The 18474-nt window shown below is 32.2% G+C and overlaps 1 protein-coding gene across 1 annotated transcript in view; it reads right to left on the minus strand.

Moving 5' to 3' along the window:
* Nucleotides 1-18474, minus strand: part of RALGAPA2 (Ral GTPase activating protein catalytic subunit alpha 2) — a 409611-nt gene that overhangs the window by 291479 nt on the left and 99658 nt on the right. The window contains exons 14-16 of the mRNA XM_036748146.1: nt 15762-15873; nt 7809-8046; nt 6259-6423 (exon numbers count right to left, since the gene is read on the minus strand). Coding sequence (XP_036604041.1) covers nt 6259-6423; nt 7809-8046; nt 15762-15873 — 515 coding nt within the window. The remainder of the gene's footprint in view (nt 1-6258; nt 6424-7808; nt 8047-15761; nt 15874-18474) is intronic.

Genomic DNA, 18474 nt, shown 5'->3' on the forward strand with positions numbered 1-18474 from the left:
TAAAAGTTGTGAAGAGGCAAATTCAAGCTTAATAATTATTTTTAAAAATCTTCCTAATAGAGTCATTCCAAAATGAAATCAGTTACTTCTATAAGAAATTAGTTTCTTCCCCTCACTTGAACTCCATAAGCACAGCCTGGATGACCATTTATTATATATGTTGGTGAAGGTATGCTTTTTCAGCAGAGGTTTAACTAAATGGACTCTGAGGTCTCTTCCAATTCTAAGGTTATGTGATCCTACAAATACTATGAAATTAGGTAAATTTGGAAATCTTGGGGGTATTGCTAAGGAGAAAATGTTTCCAAAATGATGATTAAAGTAGATAAGACTTTTTATTCAAATATCTATCATGCAAATAAACTATATTTTAAATAATTAAATTTAAATAAATTTTTAAAACATTTTAAAGCTCTACAGAATTAACATCATGTTGTATTTTGTGTACCTTTGAGCCTATAGGGCCAAAAATATTTTTTAATTAAACTTTTTTTTTCTTAAAATAGTGGTAGGATTTCCCATTGCATTAAACACAAATAGTTAACAAGAAACAACTATTATAACCGACAAGTGATTTTATCACCTAATACTTCAGCTGGGTTTAAACTTTATTATACTCCAGGACAACTGCATTTGAGTTAAAAATCCCCCCTAGAAAGGATTTGTTCATAAATCATTCCATCCTTGGCAAGCTAGTTTAGTATAATTTTTTAAGGTAGAGAGTAACACAAGTATACCTAAAAATGGAATCAAGCTGGTTTCTTTGGGTCCTCTAAACCTTACTACATGACAACCTGTGCGAGAGGTCATAGGCAAAAATGCTAGAGTCAATACCTAATAAATAAAAAGATTGAAAACACTGAAGTAATGAAACACAAATATGTGGAAATATTATTCCTCTCTTTCAAATGGGGTTCAGGAACATTTTCTTAGTGTTACAGTAAAAATTAATAGAGATCAAATTAATTAACAGAGATGATTAAAATAAGAGAAGAATCAAATCTGGTATGACATATATACATATATGTGTGTACAAGCCTCATATGGTTAAATATGATTTTAAATATGTGAAACTCAGAAGGCTTTTTTTGTTTTGCAAATTAGTAACTAAATTTTAACAATTAGCAATAATGTATATATTGATAAGTGGCTTTTTACTAAATAGGATTTAAAGTCAACTTCAAAAGAAGACTCTTATGGACATATACATCACTCCACCACCAATCTCCATTTTGTTTTATAATGCCAAGTATCACCGTTCCAATTTGTTCACTCAAATTTTGTTCTCCTGAACAAAACTTCTCTGTCCTTTAATGAAACTATATTACCTAAAACAAAATAAAGTTATATGCAAGACTTTATTGTAGTCCTCAAATTAAGAATTGTGGCAATATTTTTCCCCTTTTTGACAGAATACTGTTCTGATGAATTAAAAATCAAAACTACAAAAATTACTAAAGTATAAGCTACCATTTTGTAAAGGACTAGGTAGTATTCTTTCCTATTAAACCTCTAAGTAAAATAACCATCTGACAGCTAATGAAAATTGATTCTACAAAAAACTCTGCAAATACACTACAAAAATAGCATAGTATGTTTATTTATGGGCACAATGTACTTAGACTACTCAAATTTAAACAAGAGATTAAAAAAACTAGAAAGTGAAGATTATAAAACCACATCACAAGTTGATATGAGTGAGGTTTAAGTACAGTACCTGACAGTCTGTGAGAGCAAGAAGTGTAAGAGATACCAGGTAAGAGAGAGCTCACAGTATGAAGCAGAAGAGGTACACTTTTAGTGGTTGGCAAAGCCTCAGAAAGGTGGGCACAGTTGCTGATAGACTGGCTTCGCTTAGCTTCCAGGAAAGATAATAAAGTAATAATTATGTCAGAAGAATATTAATATCATTTACAAACTTTCCGTGTTCTTTAAATATGTAGTAAAATGGAATAATCAAGTGCAAAGATACTAAACACCTCAAGTTTGTCTGTTTAAATTTCTAAATCCAGTCACAACCACCCTTTGTAACAAAGGAAGAAGTGGCACAGATGCCAAAATCACTCATGTTGAGTGAAAGACCATTCAGGTTTTTTATATGGGGCTTTTTAATTTTGTTTTTGCAGCAGCAGATTTACCTTTGTAATTACATTTTGCATAAGCTGATATTAAAATGAATTTGCATTACATAATAAGTACAAATATATTAATCTTAGAGGGAGGCATCCTGAGTGGCAAAGGAAATCCAGACTGAGATTTAAAATGGGTTATAGATAATCCACAAAGTAAGTAAATGAGAGATGGCTATATGCATAAATAGATTTTAACTTAAAAGTTTAAATGTTCCTAAACTATACTAATATGTAGCAATCAAAAGTGAGATTTTTTTTATTCTAATATATGTGAAGAGTAGTGAAATATTTTGTTTAACTGATCTTATACACTAACTCTATACATGTTGCATGGAAATTACATAATTTCCAGGTATCAAGACTATGAAATTTTTTATTATCCAAAATGCACAAATCAGTATTTCTCAGGTGAGAGAAAATTCTTCCTACGAAAAACCATCAACCATTTCAGTTTTGTTTTCTTTAAATAGATGCAATTTAAATAATTATTTATACAATCTTAATATTTATTTGTATCCTGCTAAAGAAAATTTGAGATGCAGTATGGTATAGAGAGTTTGCCTTGGAGCCAGAAACACGTCAGTTCAAGCGCTGTTTCTGATATATACTGGCTTCTGTGACCCTAATCAGTACTCCAGGCCACTCTCTGAGTATATAAGTTACAGAGATGGTGCCAACTTCTATTTAAAAAAGGAAGTTATCTTATCTGAAAGTTCCCTCTTAGGGAAATTACAGGTCTAGCTCTCTATCCTTATTTCCATTCTAAAAGGGATCTATGAATAGATGACAATGACAAATATATAGGTAAAGAATATCTTAAATCTAGGCTTTTTAAGTTTTGGCAATGTGGTGGTCTATGGGCCCCTTCTCAGAATGTTTTTAATACAAAGAAAAACATGAAAACCAACTATAATACAGTTATCAAAATATTTTAGAAACACAAGTTCATTGACCCAAAGTTAAGAACCCCTATAGTAAATGTAGATCCTTTTATATTTCCCTTATTCCTAGTTCCTTTACCTTACTGGAATTCTTTTTAAAAAGACCAATCAGCAATATTGATAGGAGACAAAAAATATATGTATTTTACATTTCTCCTACTCAAATGTTTAAGTTATAGTATAAAGTACAACCGTGTGCACATTTGTTTTAATATTAACATCTCCATATAAATTTAAAACTGATTTTCAATCTGTCCTGTAAAAGAAACTTTTAAAGTATTAAAAAAAATACAACAACCTGGTTTATATTTGTCCACTTTTCCTTCTTATAAAACTCACTTCAATACTTAAAGGGTATGTGATTACTTCAGTCTGAGTATTCTCTTCACCAATGCAGTATGCAACTCCACTATGGTTTAGGAGACTACCTATGTAAATTCTTGCTGCTGCAAAAATTCATTACCTAATGGTCAAACCTCTGCTAATCATCCTTTCTCAATTTAGGCAGTCCCGTCCACAGATAAGAGGTATGGTCAATCCATTGAAATCTTAGTAGTTTGGTAGACCCGCTAGAGCTTGTAATGCTGGCACAGCCTTTGAGAGGCTGAAGTGACCTCCAAGACATGCTAAACCACAGGAATTAAGTTCTCAGCAGAAGATTTAACAACCAAATATAGTAATTAGTTTGAAAGGATGTACTACTCAATGTTTTAAGCATTAAAATTACATGTGAAACTATTAAAATGTTTGTGAATAATTAGATCATTCATAAATTATTTTGGCAACTAAAAGGTACAGTATGTGGTAAAATTAAGTTAGAAAATTAGACACTGCTACTTATTTCAAATAGGGACACTTTCAGTATATGGCAACTAAAATTTTACAAATCAACAATTAATAGAACAACAGTATATGCTGGGGTTTTTTGTTTGTTTGGGGGTTTTTTTGGTCAATTTGGTCCTGCAAGTAAGTCACGACCTTCTAAAAAGAGTTTTCATACATAAATGATAGATAATACGAACCCCAAACTGAATCACAAAATAGTTCAGGCTATTTTATTAACAATTAATTGAAGTTCCCTTTTGCTTCCAAACAACTTTTATCAGTTTGCATATTTAAAATTCTACAATCACTGCCTTAGATAAAATCTTATGATTACTAAAAACTGGCCTTGGCAGTTCTCTTAAACTATCAAGTATTTGAATTACTTCATTGTCTTTCTCTTTTTTGCACTTATGCAGCTGCTCCCTCTTTGGCAGTTCTTCCACCAAACTGTAAAACATCATGCAAGTCAAAAGACAAGAAATTTAAGAAATTCTTTTAAATGGGTTGAGTACTATGGCTAAATGCAGCATGAACTCCATTGTATGCTATCTTATTTTACAGAAAAATGTTACCTTTCCACAAATCAAACACTAAATCCAAAACCTTATCTTGCCAAGGACAAAATGAATTTTTTAATGAAAACTTAATAAAAATGACTAATCCTTGTTGAGTAGATTAGCTCTTTAGGTTTTTCCCTATTAATGGCAAGGTAGTAATAGAACATACTAATATGAACGTTAGTTTTATCACAATTGTTTTTGTTATTTTCAAACACATGAAATAGACATATTAAATAGGAAAAATACATAGAAGATAAATTCAGTTATAAATCAATTGCTAATTTAATTATTAACCACTACAAATAATAGATTTTTTAAAGTAGCACACTTTGCAAATACTTTATTATTATTTTAATTTAAAAATTCTTAAATTGTGCATTGAATCTCAATGATTCCGAGAATATCTATTTAGCAGCATAACTGATTATAGAACATTCCTTATTACTAAAAGTATGTCATTTAAATATTCACTTTTTAAAAAATCTAACCTTTCTCATTGTTATATCATAGCTAAGTAGTAATAATACATCCTTTAAAATACACCACTAAAGCCATTTTATACCTTGTATTAGAGATCATGGACAGTTAGGAATAGGAATAGTATAAGGCAGGAAAGAGAAAGATACTTATGTACCTTTACTTAAAGTTTTTCTATGCCTTATCTCCCCCAGTGAATGAGAAACAAATTTTCCAAAGTGAAGCTAAGAGGTAAGGACAGGGAAGAGTCAAGGACAACCTGACAGCTCTTCTATGGAGAGAAGATACCCTTCTCTTTCTTGTAAGGCTTGAAAAGGTAGGAGGGAGCAAGGAACAATACAAGTGGTGGCACAGAATAGGATGCTGGAAGGCAAATGAGGACTAAAATGCATCCGAATGAGCTGTCTAATAGAGCAGCAGCTTTTAAAAATCCAGATTTTTAGTGTATTTTATAACTGAGTTGCACATGAATATTTCATTGTTCAATATCCTAAAATTTTTAGTTTTAAAATGTGCCATTAATTTCAAAAATTAGTATGCAATGAAACTAATTCATCACAATGCTTTGAGAATGAAGTGTTGGCTTTAATATGATTTTTTTTTTGGTTAACACTTCTTATAGATCATTCTAAAATGGATCAAATTCAAAGGTGATATTTTATTAAGAATTGTAGAATAAACTGAATATAATTAAACTGTTCTTTCACAAATAGGGTAGTTGTAGAAACTGAGGGTCATATATCAGATGTAAAAAGCTTAAATGTGTGGGCTGAATGTGAAACCAAAGACCTTACTCTGGAAGTTACTTGAATGTTTTTTTTTAAATTTTCATTAGATCCCCAATGTAAGCTTGTTTTCTTATGGATTCTTTTGGTTAAAGGGAAATGCAATAAAATATTCCAGTTAATTAAAGATTACTCATAGTAAAGGTTTTATTGTATAAACATAATTATGTAGAAAATGTACAAATGTCCCTAAACATAAGAAAGTCTATATTGGTTATAGAGTTATACTTAGATACCCAGAAAGCTCAAGAGTATATAAAGTAAGAAAATACAAGTCTCTTTACCAATTAAAGACAAATACCTTTTAAAAAATAATTTGCTTCATTAAAATATATTAATATTTTCATAAACGTAGCTATTCACAATAATTTACATAATTAAACTGATCTAAGATTTTATGCCAATAGTCAAGATTACAGTATTTTCATTATTTAAAATATCTGGCCAAATTAGACAACTACTTTGCATTAATATTTCACTCAATATTTAAACATACTAGACAATTAATAAAACAACGTAACATTTGAGGAATTTTTACCAGTTGCTTTTTGACGGACTATATTCCTTGCTTTTTCAACTCCTGGTGCTCCAGATGTGGTAGCACTCCTAAATCTCATTGGTTCTGTAACATCAGGATGGCTTCTCCAACTCAAAGAAAATGATCTCCCCACTGCAGTGGCTTTCTGTGAATCTGAAATGCAACCTATGGCAAAAACAAATTAAATATTTTCCTTATTTAGAAAATTATTTATCGTACTGTAGTTACAGACATGTATTTTAAGATTTTTTTTTATAAAATTATGTCAACTTTAAAAAAATTTCTTGACTTCCTTAGAAAAGCTCAAAGTTCCTTATTAGTGTTACCTACTGAAGCCATACAGTATTAAACTAAAATTAATCTTCTAGAATATATGTTGTAAATATAAAAGAACTATACCATTTTAACAAACTTTCTTGAATGCAAAGCCTATAACAAGAATGATGCTAAAAATAATAAGTAGCAGCAAGAAATAGTAATACAGTCTCCAAATGCCTAGAACAGTACTCTATCCATTTGACCTTCAAACTAACCCACAAGGGATTCATCTTGATATTTTGTAACTTCATAAATAAAATGAAATCTTCATTAAATAGAATAAAGGAAAGATAACTGAAATACACATGTATAAAAATTATTTTTAGCCAACAGCTTCACTGTCCTAGTCTGAAAGTAAACTTTTAACATTACTACCAAGTAGTAAAAGTAACCACTCTAAATTTTCATTCCTCTTATAATGTCTGTTATCATACTAGTTAGGAGATAACTACTGAAATGTGAAAAGCCCACAAATAAACAGGAAGATGGAGGGGAGAAACCTTTATATCACCCAAACTGGATGACTATGCCTTATATGACAAAAAAATTTAAATGAATAAAATATAAATATCTCCAATACTGAAGATGATTTTGCAATATTTTTCTCACAATAATATATCCAAAAATCTATTTCTAAGCAATCTTATATTTATTAAATTTATATGACTTATTTTGCAAATGCTATTTCTGAGGAAGGTTAAATTGATGCACAAAAGAAAATTTTTAAAATTCTGCTATAGCAAAAACTAATATAGTAGCAGCTTTTAAAAATCCAAACAAATTTTTAGTACATTTTAGTAACTGAGTTGCACATGAACATTTCATTGTTCAATTATAGCCCTTAAATGTTCACTGCAATGCTATGAGAAAGAGGATATTCAATTACTTATGGTAAGGACTGCCAATTAGTACCATTAACATCTTTCTGCTCTGAATCATACAGCCTCTACCAATCTGAAGAGGAGAAACAAAATGGTAATACTAACATTCCTCTATCTTTCTTCTAAACTCTTCCCTTTAAACTCAGATCTAGAAGCCTGTGTGGAAGCTTTTTCCCAAAAGCAGAGTAATCTGGGATACAACAGAGTGATTCAGGTTGGTTTTTTTTAATATCTAGTGTTGATAATTTACTAAATTTCAATATTATTAGATAGGCACTTGTTGAAATGATATTCATGTTAGAAACAACAATATTCAAGATCTGAGGTTAGCATACAGGGATGAAAACTTACCTTTGCCTCTTTGCTTCTTTTCTTTTTGCTCACTCAATTTATCCAATGGCAGGTTTGTCATTTCAACTCCATAAACTGTTCTGGCCAATACTGCTGTTAAGGAATCCATGATATTGGCCCATTCATTTATGAGTTCCTCCCAGTCAGTAAGTGAAGACAGCACACTAAGAAAATCATCCCAAAGTTCTCGAGAAATATAAACACACAGATTTGCTCTGATCCATGCCACAATAAGTGTCTGTGAAAAGAAAAAAAAATCCTGCATTTCAAAGAAATACAATTTTAATAACAGAATGTACTGCCAATTATAATTAAAACAGATTTCAATGTGAAAGGCAAGTTAACCACTAGAGGGTTATTTCTTATCATTTATTAGAATAAGTTTGACAAAGATTTGAGCTACCATGAAAATAATCAAGGTTGTAAAGCAAAGATACTAAAGTAACCACATTTGTTGCTACTTCTTGCTTTCAGGGGAAGGATAGAAAGATAAAGCAAAGCAAAACTGAGTGTTATCAGAGAAAGAAGCAAACTTTCTACTTTGTAAGACAAGAAAGGATAACCAAAAAGGATTTGAATCACCAGTTATACCACCATCCAACCAATATTAACACAAATAGCTTAATAAGCATTTGTTGGATTTTGTTACTGACATTCTCCATGCCTAAAACTACCCAGCTGTCTCCTCTGCCAGAACAAAATCTTTGTATTTTTAGAATCTAACCTAAAAGCCAACTCTTTGGGAAAGTGTCTCTGATTCCATATTATTCCAATACTTTCAATGCATATTAAATTAGCATATTTTGTTTAATCCACTAAACAGAATGTATAGATTTTTTTAATATCCCATTTGCAGAGAACTGTATGGAAGGAAGTATCACGGTGCAGTGAAAAATGAATTAATTTGACATGAAATTAAAGAATGTGGGTTTGAATACCAGCCCTGACATTGTTGATTATTTTGAATTTTTATTCCTGTATGTAGTTGTTTAGATGGTTTTTTCCCTCTTTAGATAGTGAACTGCTTAAGAGCAAAATTTTTGTTTTTATCCTCCTCTTTGTATTCCCAACACATAATAGCAAAGTGTGTCTGTCACATAATAGGTGCTTAATAAATATTTATTGACTGATGTATTGGTGTGTGACCTGGCCTAACCCCTATGGGGTTCAGTTCCCTCATATATAAGAGAGTTAAATTAGATGACCCCTAAGGTCCCTTTCTGCTCCAAATCAGATACCTTTTCTAACATATGTTTGTTAGTGACAGCTAAATTATATATAAGAGGAAAGGACACTGGACTTGGAGTCATAAAGATTTGGGTTCAAATCCTGGTTTAGATGACACTGGGCAAATCATTTAACCTCTCTGTGCCTCAGTTCCATTATGTTCTTCCTAGCTCTAAAATCTAGAATCCTGTGACTTAAGGTTTATAAGACACTATACACAAGAACTTTAACTAGACCTAATTAGAAAATAATGAGTCCCACACAGATAAAACTAGATTTCCTATTCCAGTTAGTTTAATAAATATTGGAAGAGAATATACTAACTAAAAATTACTGTATAAAAGCAGTATATAAAATGCATGAAAGACATTCAACATTTATAAGTACAAACTCATAATTACTGTATTTACTAATACAGTAAAACACTGATAAGTATGTCTAATTTACATCTAAAAAGGTACTTCTTTTTATTGAATTAAATCCTATAGATTTACAAAGAGGTAGGTCAATATTCAGCTTACTATATAAGTTTAGGAGTTCTAATTTTTATTCCTCAAAATATGATATCTATTGACAGACCAGGAGTATGCTTAATATGAGCTTGCATACATCCAAAGATTTAAAGATCTTTGTGCAAGAAGTGATAAAGAATCCATATAATTGAAAAAGACTCCAGAGAGCATTCTACTACCATCAGGTAATAAAGCAAACAGAAAAAATCAGAATAATTGTCAAGAAAAATGGACAAGGGCATATAGACCTAGACTGCTCAAGTTCAATGAAAATATTTCATTGACATTCCTAAAATTACAAAAAGAACTTTAAAACATAAAAATATAACATTTACATCCAGATTTCATATTACTATAAGCCTACATATTGAAAGCAATGAAAAATTAAAATAACTAGATCAAAATTTACATTTACAACAAAAATATTTTCAAAAGAAAAGAAAATAATGACCAAAGCTATGACTAAGACCAAGACAAAAGTAACAGCATTCAAACCCACAAATTCAAACATTTACTAAACATCAACAATGTATAAAGGCATGATTTACAAGACAAATCTTCAGAAAGATAGGACTAGAGAAATAGTACTTACATAAAGCCTTAAACCATGTTTAAAATTAATTTTACTTGCCTTTAATATTTTTTAAAAGTTACAACTCTTTCTAAAACTTCTCCTTCGAGAACAAAATCATAATAGTTTTAATGAAAAAAGGCAAATGTAAATATTATTTTCTAATCATTGTAGATCTTGGCAAATATCTTTCTGTGCTATAAAAATCCTATAATTAATTTATATTGCTACATACAAAAAACATATATCTATAGAAATTGAGTCTGTATTATATTGTATAATTGATAAACAATTCAATAACATCTTGAATAATGGAAAAAAGGACAACCAGATATAAGAATTCTTTTAAAAGCTTTCTTTCAAAAAGCAGTTCAGTTTAGTAGAAGGTTCAGATCATCTTCATCCTACTCCAGGCCATGATACTAAACAGCTTTATAACCTTAGGTGACTCTCAACCTCTGAGGTGGTCCTCACTTTGGTCAACTAAAAACAGAAAGAGGTGAGCTAGAAGATTTTCAAGGTCCCATTTAGTTATAAAATTCTTATTCAACAACAGCTTAATCAATTTAAGAAACTCACATAAGAAATGAGACTTTTTAAAAGAGTATTTTTGCCCTTAAACTACTTTCTACTTATATATGGGATGCCAGAGCCAGTTATGGTGGCTCTGGCAAGTCCAATTGTTAAATTTTCAATGTGAGCATTTACACCTCAGAAACTGGCAAATGCTAAAAATTGGATTTAATTTATGATTTTCTTGATTGGCTAGTCTTAGGAAGTAAAGGAGAAAATGTTAAAAGCTTGGTTGGCCAGGGGTGGGGGCGGGGGAGGGGCGGTGTTGAAAGCCAGTAGTTGAACTTTTATCAGCATACCACTGTTTATATATGTCAATTATATTCTAGGTTTTGCCCTTGTCTACACTTTAAAAAAAGTACAACCATAGCATGGAAAGGCTATTGCTATAAATAGTTGGTCTAAAAGGATTCTTGGGTATTTATATTAGGAAAATCTATTGAAGCAGAAAACAGACTATTATAAGAAGTCTAAACTAAACTGTCAGAAATATACTAAGTAAAAAAAATTTCTAAGAAAAATTGAATTTGTATTTGGAGGGAAGTCTGTCAACCTGGATTATCTACTAAAAACAGAGGAAAAATATCTAAAATTAAAAAAGAAAGCCAAATTACGCAAATACTAAGTCAACTTAGATACTTTTCATTTTTATTGTTATTCTTTAAAAAAAAATTAAGTAGTTGGCAACTCTGGGCACAATGTAATATCTAATGACTAACTGAGATGCCACGGGATAAAATAATATCTATGCAGTGATTAGGGCAAGAATAAAATGAAATTGACATAATAAACTAGTAGATCTTGGTAGACCTTTAAAAACTCTTTCCACGTAATGCAACAAAAGTTTTACCATGCATTAGTAGTTTGGGCATCAGGGAATGAACATCCTCTTGAAGATATTACTTAATAAGGGCCCACAAGTATTATGCTAGGTTCAATCCTCTATTAGTTTATCTGACCTATTTAAGTTATCACTTCAATAAAACCAAATATACAATAAAGTCTTACAAAGAAACCTTCAAACCAAAAAATATTAAGTAGAGTAGTATAAAACACCAACACAGAATTAACATAATGCTTTCATTTCTAAAGTTCTCTCTTACTGTTCCATTTTAAATTGGAAGAAAAATAAATTAGTCAAGATGACCATTTTCTCTGCTATCATGAATGAAAATGTGTAGCTGAGTCAATCCAAATTAAAATAGACGATAAGAAGAAAAGAGATTTCTTTTCTCTTAATAGAAGAAATATTAATCTATTGCCAATGAGTTCTTTATTTAGGCATGCTTATAAATTGTGGAATGATAAACCCAGAGGGAGGAAAGACAGTTAACCTAGTCTAATCTATATATTTTAGGGATGAGGAAACTAAAAGCCAGAAAGGCTAGATGACTTGTCTTGCTCAAGTTTACACAGCTTGCAAATATGTGTGTGTTGGGGGGGAGGGGGGTGTTAAGGGGAAAAGAGTGGGGATGTGTACCTTGAACCCTGTTTCTCTGACTCTGAGCCAAATCCCCTCTGACCTATTTTATGCTCTAGCCACCTAATTACCAAAAACCAGAAACTAAAATCACTAATAAAAAACTTCTTTAACTCTATGTATTCAAGGAAAAGACTCCATGTTTACAATTAAATTGACTTTTCCAATATATTACGTATGGTAATAACAAGGAAATATACTTGTTCAGTGATTTCTTTGGTGCAACAAATTCCTCATTCAGGTTATCTCAGAGAGTTTCCCAAGGCTTAAAGACATTAAATGATTTGCCCCTGGTCATACAGCTAATAAATTCAGAGGTAATATTTGACTTTTAGTTCAATATTCTATCAAATAAGTGTAATGTTGGCTCTCGGCAATAAAGAACATGGATCACCTCCTTTCCTTTTCGACTGCAGTAGGGATCTGTAAGTGTGGAAAACTGCACATAATATAGGACTTAACTGATATGTTGATTAGTTTTGATGAACTACAATGTTTTTATTCTACATCATAAAGGATGGCTCTCTTGGAGGGGATATATTGGGAAATAAAGGTGATGTAAAAATAAAAGATACCAAATTTTAAAAGTATATATCAACAATGATATTTGCTAATTGAGATGCAAAGTCTCTCTAATCTATAAAACAAAAGAATGAAAACGCCTTTAAGGCAGACATTATTAATATTTTTTGTGTCACTGACTACCTTGGGAGTCTAATGAAACCTATGACCACCTTCTCAGAATAATGTTTTAAAATGCACAGAACAAAAAGCATAGGATTACAAAGAAGCTAATTAAACTGAAATACAACTGTCAGAATTCTTTTTAAGTTTGCAATCCCCAGATTAAAAATTCTAAAAAGCTAAAAGACAGCATTTAGAGTACACCCAAAGTCATAAGGAAACAAAGCTGAAAAGGATATTCACAAATTACTGAAAATGTGCTAATGGAACTGGTCTGGATTACTGAATTGGATTGGGTAGAAATGGGAAATAAGAACAGCTTTAAGTACTAAACAAAATAAGAGTAGAAGAGCCTGGGAATGAGAGTATTTTTTTTCACTTTATTATAATATCTGTGAGAAAATTAACTTTCATTATGATATAGTACAGTAGAAAGGGTACAGGACTTTGCTATATACAGATTCCAACTCTAATACTTACCTGCTGCATATCCTTAAATAAATCACTTAATTTCTCTAAACCTAAGTTCTTTTTCTGTAAAATAGAGATGATAACATTTGCATGACTTACCTCACCTTCAAGAGACTCCCAATGAGGAAGAGATACTCTATAGTGAGACTTGAGGACCTTACAAAAGGGATAAACTGCAGGGATTTTGTACTTAGACCACTTATCCTTCTGCAGGACAAAGTGAATCAGCACTTCATCAGGACAACTGGCACTCAGAAAAGTGGGAAGGCAAGGACCCGGGAAAAGACCATATAGCATAATGGGGGGAAATGATCATAATAAGGGCAAAAGGTAATAAGGAACTTCACAGTCAGGACAAAGTAAAATTCCTACCAAGGGAAATACTTCTACCCTCTCTATCATCTGCAGAAACTGATATTTCTAAGAGTGTGATGCAATAGAAACAAAACAACAACAAGGAGTAAGATCTACAACGAAGGCAATAACAAAGAAACCATTTAGAAGATGGAAGCCAAAATATGTTCTTTAATTCCAGAGACTAAAGAAGGAATACATAAGTATAATGGCCATGAATCAAAGAATACAAGTCTAAAAATAGACAAAAAAGAGAAGATAAATAATAAAGAGGGCAAGGGGAAAAAATCCTTTTTAGAAAAAAGAGCAGAAAATAAAAAAAAAATAAAACAAGTTGAAGGAGAGGAAGAGATTTTACTTCACTGTAGGAAGAAAAAAAAGAGTAGATATATATAACTAAGTGAAAGGAAGAAAGAAAAAGGAATTAATAAATCAAGCAAACTACAGAACTAGGGAAAGGGGGTAACAAGGGGGTGGGAACTGGCTTTGAAGATGAAAGTACAGGGTTGCTTTAAAGTAGATTAAGCTAAAATAGCTGAAGAGACAAAGTACTATCTTTACAGAAGAAAAGGAGGGAAAAGACTAATTCAGAAAAAATCTAATAGTAGAGACAAATGGAGCACTATAACAATCTCAATCTCATGACTTTAAACGTAAATGGATTAAACAATCCAATTTTTTTAGAAGTGACAGACAGTGAGAAATCAAAATTCCATAAAATCTGTTGCTTATAGGAAAGACACCTACAAACAAAGATACACACAGCACAAAAATAAGGTGATAGAGCAAAATTTACATCAAGTGATTCCAAAAAAGCAGGAACTGAAACAAATATTCACCAACATAAAAACAAAAAGAAAAACCAGGAAACTACAATAAACTTATATGTTCCTAATATCATAGTGCCTAAATTACTAAATAAAAAAATCAACAGAATTACAAGACATGGGCATTAATACAATAGAGACAGGAGCTTTTAATGTTTCCTCTTTCAGTTCTGGACAAATGCAACAGAAAGATAAACAAAAGGGAAAATTGCTAGAGAAATCAGAGCCAAAAGACTTATAGTATCTTCTACATAGGACTACTAAGCAATACATGTATTTCTTAGCAGCACATGGAATGTTTTGTTTTTAAATGGCCATATATTGGGGCACAGAGATACTGCAAATAAATGCAAAAAGAAAGAAGTAGTAAACACATGCTTTTACAGACAATAATGTAACAAAAATAGTAACCAGTTCAGAGAACAATAGACAGACACCGACCCACATGGAGACTTAACGACAAAATCCTAAATAATGAGTTGCTCAAAGAACAAATTATAGACACAATTAATAATTATGTAAAAGAAAATGATAATGATCGAACAACATATCAAGATTTACAGGATGCTGCTAAAGCAGTTCTCAGGTATGGAAGCTATATCTCTACCATATCAAATGCTCTCCCTCATCTCCCCATTTATCCAAATCTACATAGCACCGCACCAGAAGTATCTCAGGTATTAAGAGATGATAGAAGAGACTCACTCCAAAATATACCACCTTTATCCAAAGATTGGTGGCTAGAGAAGCAGAAAAGCCTTAAAGAACCCCAACACAATAAAATCATGGAAAATAGAAGTCTTTAACTTCAAAACAAAAAGTAGGGGTGAGGGAGTATGGGTAGGGAAGGAAAGGCTACACCTGTGATTTCGTTAGTGTAGAGACCACCTGATGGGGAAATTCCCTTTACCAATGTAGATCTTAGAGAATTACCTAAGGTGTTGAGAGGTATGAGACTTGCCTCAACTACAAAGTTTGTTTATGTCCAAGGTAAGACAACACTTAAACCCAGGTCTTCCTGACTCCAAGGCTAGCCCTCCATCTACCTCACCATTCTGCTTTTCCAAATGAAAATAAAATTTAAAATCCCATAAATTACATAAAGTTAATTAAGTAAACCATAAATTTAATATAATTCTTATCACTTTTCTAAAAAATGTATTAATGTTCAAAACTGGTATATATGAAACCTGGCTGGCTCTTCAGATTTGTGGGTTTTTGTTCTTTTGGTTTGTTTCTTTTTTAAAGACTTACCCTAAACAGTAACCCTGCCAAGCTCTGGGCAAACAAGTCCTTTATTTGGTTATCCTTTGGCTTCTGCATGACAGCTTCTGTTATCCTGAGTAGTATTTGCAACATCTGCTCCCTGGACCCCCAAAATAAAAGTTGCATGTAAATTCCATACATTATTCATCAAATTGGTAAATCATTTCAATTACAACAAATTCTCAAATCAAAAACATTGCTGTGAGTCAATCATTCAACAAGCATATATTAAGCACTTACTTCATGCAAGGTTCTGTGCAAAGTACTGAGGATACAAAGAAAGGCAAAAAAAAAAAAAAGGTTCCTGCCCTCAAGGAGCTTACATTCTAATAAGGGAGACAACATACAAACAACTAAATACGTACAAAATCTTTGTAGAGGAGATGGAAGGCAATCTGGGGGAGGAAGGAGCTAAGAAGGAAAACCAGGAAAGTCCTTTTGCAGAAGGCAGGGCAGGAGCCTAGTCTGGAAGGAAGTCAGCCAGATGTGAGCAGGACAAGCATTCCAGGTGTGGGGGATAGAAAATTAAAAGGGACAGTCCAAAGCTAGAGTGTTGTGAGCAGGAAACAGCACTCTATGTTGCTGGACTGAAGAGTATACGGGAACTTGAGTGTAAGAGGGCAGGAACAACAGGCAGGAGAAAGGTTGTAAAGGGTTCTGAATGCTAAATAAAGAATTCTAAATTTATTTGATCTTATAGGTAATAGGGAGCCACTGGAGTTTAGGATCATGGTCAGATCGAGAGTTAAGATCATTTTGGCAGCTGACTGGAGGATAGATTTGAATAAGGAGAGACAAGGTAGAAAGATCAACCAGAAGGCTATTAAAATAGTCCAGGGGTTAGGTAACAAGAAGCTGCACTAGGTTGGTGGCTGCAAGAGTGGGAAAAAATGGGACAAAAACAAGAGCTGTTTTGAAGGAGAACTGGTGAAACTTGGCATCAGACTGGATATTTGGAGTGAGTGCAAGAAGAGTCAAGGATGACAGACCACAAATCATGTATCAAAGAAACTTAATTATCTTTTCCAGAAAATAATAAATTTTACCAAAATTTACAATCTCAGAATAAAAATAAACATTTCAAAATACTCCTCCTAATTCTGCACCATCATCATCATATACAAAGTAATTTTGGACACAGTGAGTCCTGCAAGAATCACAAGACTATGGGACTGTACTTGATTAACATGAAGCCACTCATGATTTCTATTTTGGGAAAGCAAATGGTAACACCTTGATTTTATAGCACTTTTTTAAATACCTCAAAGCATTTTCATTTCTACTATCAAATGTAGTATGTCTTTATATGGTGGGGAAAATGTCGATTAGTTCTTTATGCATGGATATTAAGGTTACTATATCTCAAATACAGATTCTTAGAGCTGAATTAATCTCAGAGGTAATCTAATATATTTACCAGGTACCGATCTTCAATATGCTATGTGATCTAGGCGAAGGCATCTTAAACTTTTTCCACTTGTGACCCCTTCGGTGCTTCTTAAATTGTGGGTCACAGTTTAAGAAGTGCTGATCTAGACCACTCAAATCAGATAAGACTGATAACTCTATTCCAGTAATAATTTAACACATTTGTTAAAAAACAACCTTCATGAAGGTTCACACTTTCTGCATGAAAGGTTCTAGTTTGCTTTTAAATTGCTTTTAGAAGCATAAATTTCTACCTAAGTACAAAACAGTAGTCATATTTAACAAAGCAAGTTAAATCATTCATTTTTGCCGTTTTTTCTCATCTCAATGGAGAGAGACAACTGATTATGGTTCTTTAAGGAAAATCCATTATTAAATTCCTTGGATTTTTCTTCGATGCATGTCAAAAACTCAATTTTTTTTAAACTTTCCTTAGAGGTCTTATTTTGTAAACGTTTGTAGCTCTCTTCCTCTTCAACTCTCCTCTTAATTGTAAAGCTTACTTGAATAGTTACAAAATTACAGACTCAGAATAATGGAATCCAAGAGTCAGAAGAATCTCAAATAATACCTAATCCAATCTGTATCTGAGTAAGATTCCTCTCTACAACATACTTGAAATATGGTCAGAGAGCCCAAAGCAGCCCATTCCTCTTTGGATTAGCTCCAACTAATAGGAATTTTCTTTCCCTTAGCCTAAATTCACCTCTTTACTGCTTCCACCTACCACTTCTAGTTTTGCGTTCTGCAGCCAAGGAGAATAAATCTAATACTCATCCACATGACAGCCCTTCAAATATCTGATGATTAGATTTCATCCTTACCACCTCTTCTCCAGAGCCAACCACCCCCAATCTCTTGAAAATGTCTCATTTGGCAGGAATTCAATGTTCTTCAACCTCTTAGTCACCCTTCTCGGAATGATTTCTGGCTTATCAATGTTTTCACTTCCTAAGTGCAGTACCCATAGCTGAACACGATACTCCAGATCAGCTGTGACTATGGCAGAAAACAGCAGCAGGACAGCCACCTTCTGGTTTCTGCAAACTACGCTTTTCTTAAGAAAACCCAATTTTGCAACAGCTTTCTTGGTTGTTGCACACAATATTACTCATTACATTTTCAAGTTGCAGGCCACTAAAACCCCAGATTCTATTCAGACAAACTGCTGCCATGCCATGTATTTCTACATAATACTTGAGAAGTTGATTTTTCAAACACACATGTAAGAAAATTTATTTACATCTACTTAATATCATCTTAATAGATCTGG

Source organism: Trichosurus vulpecula, chromosome 3 (assembly GCF_011100635.1).
Source record: "Trichosurus vulpecula isolate mTriVul1 chromosome 3, mTriVul1.pri, whole genome shotgun sequence".
NCBI lineage: Eukaryota > Metazoa > Chordata > Mammalia > Diprotodontia > Phalangeridae > Trichosurus > Trichosurus vulpecula.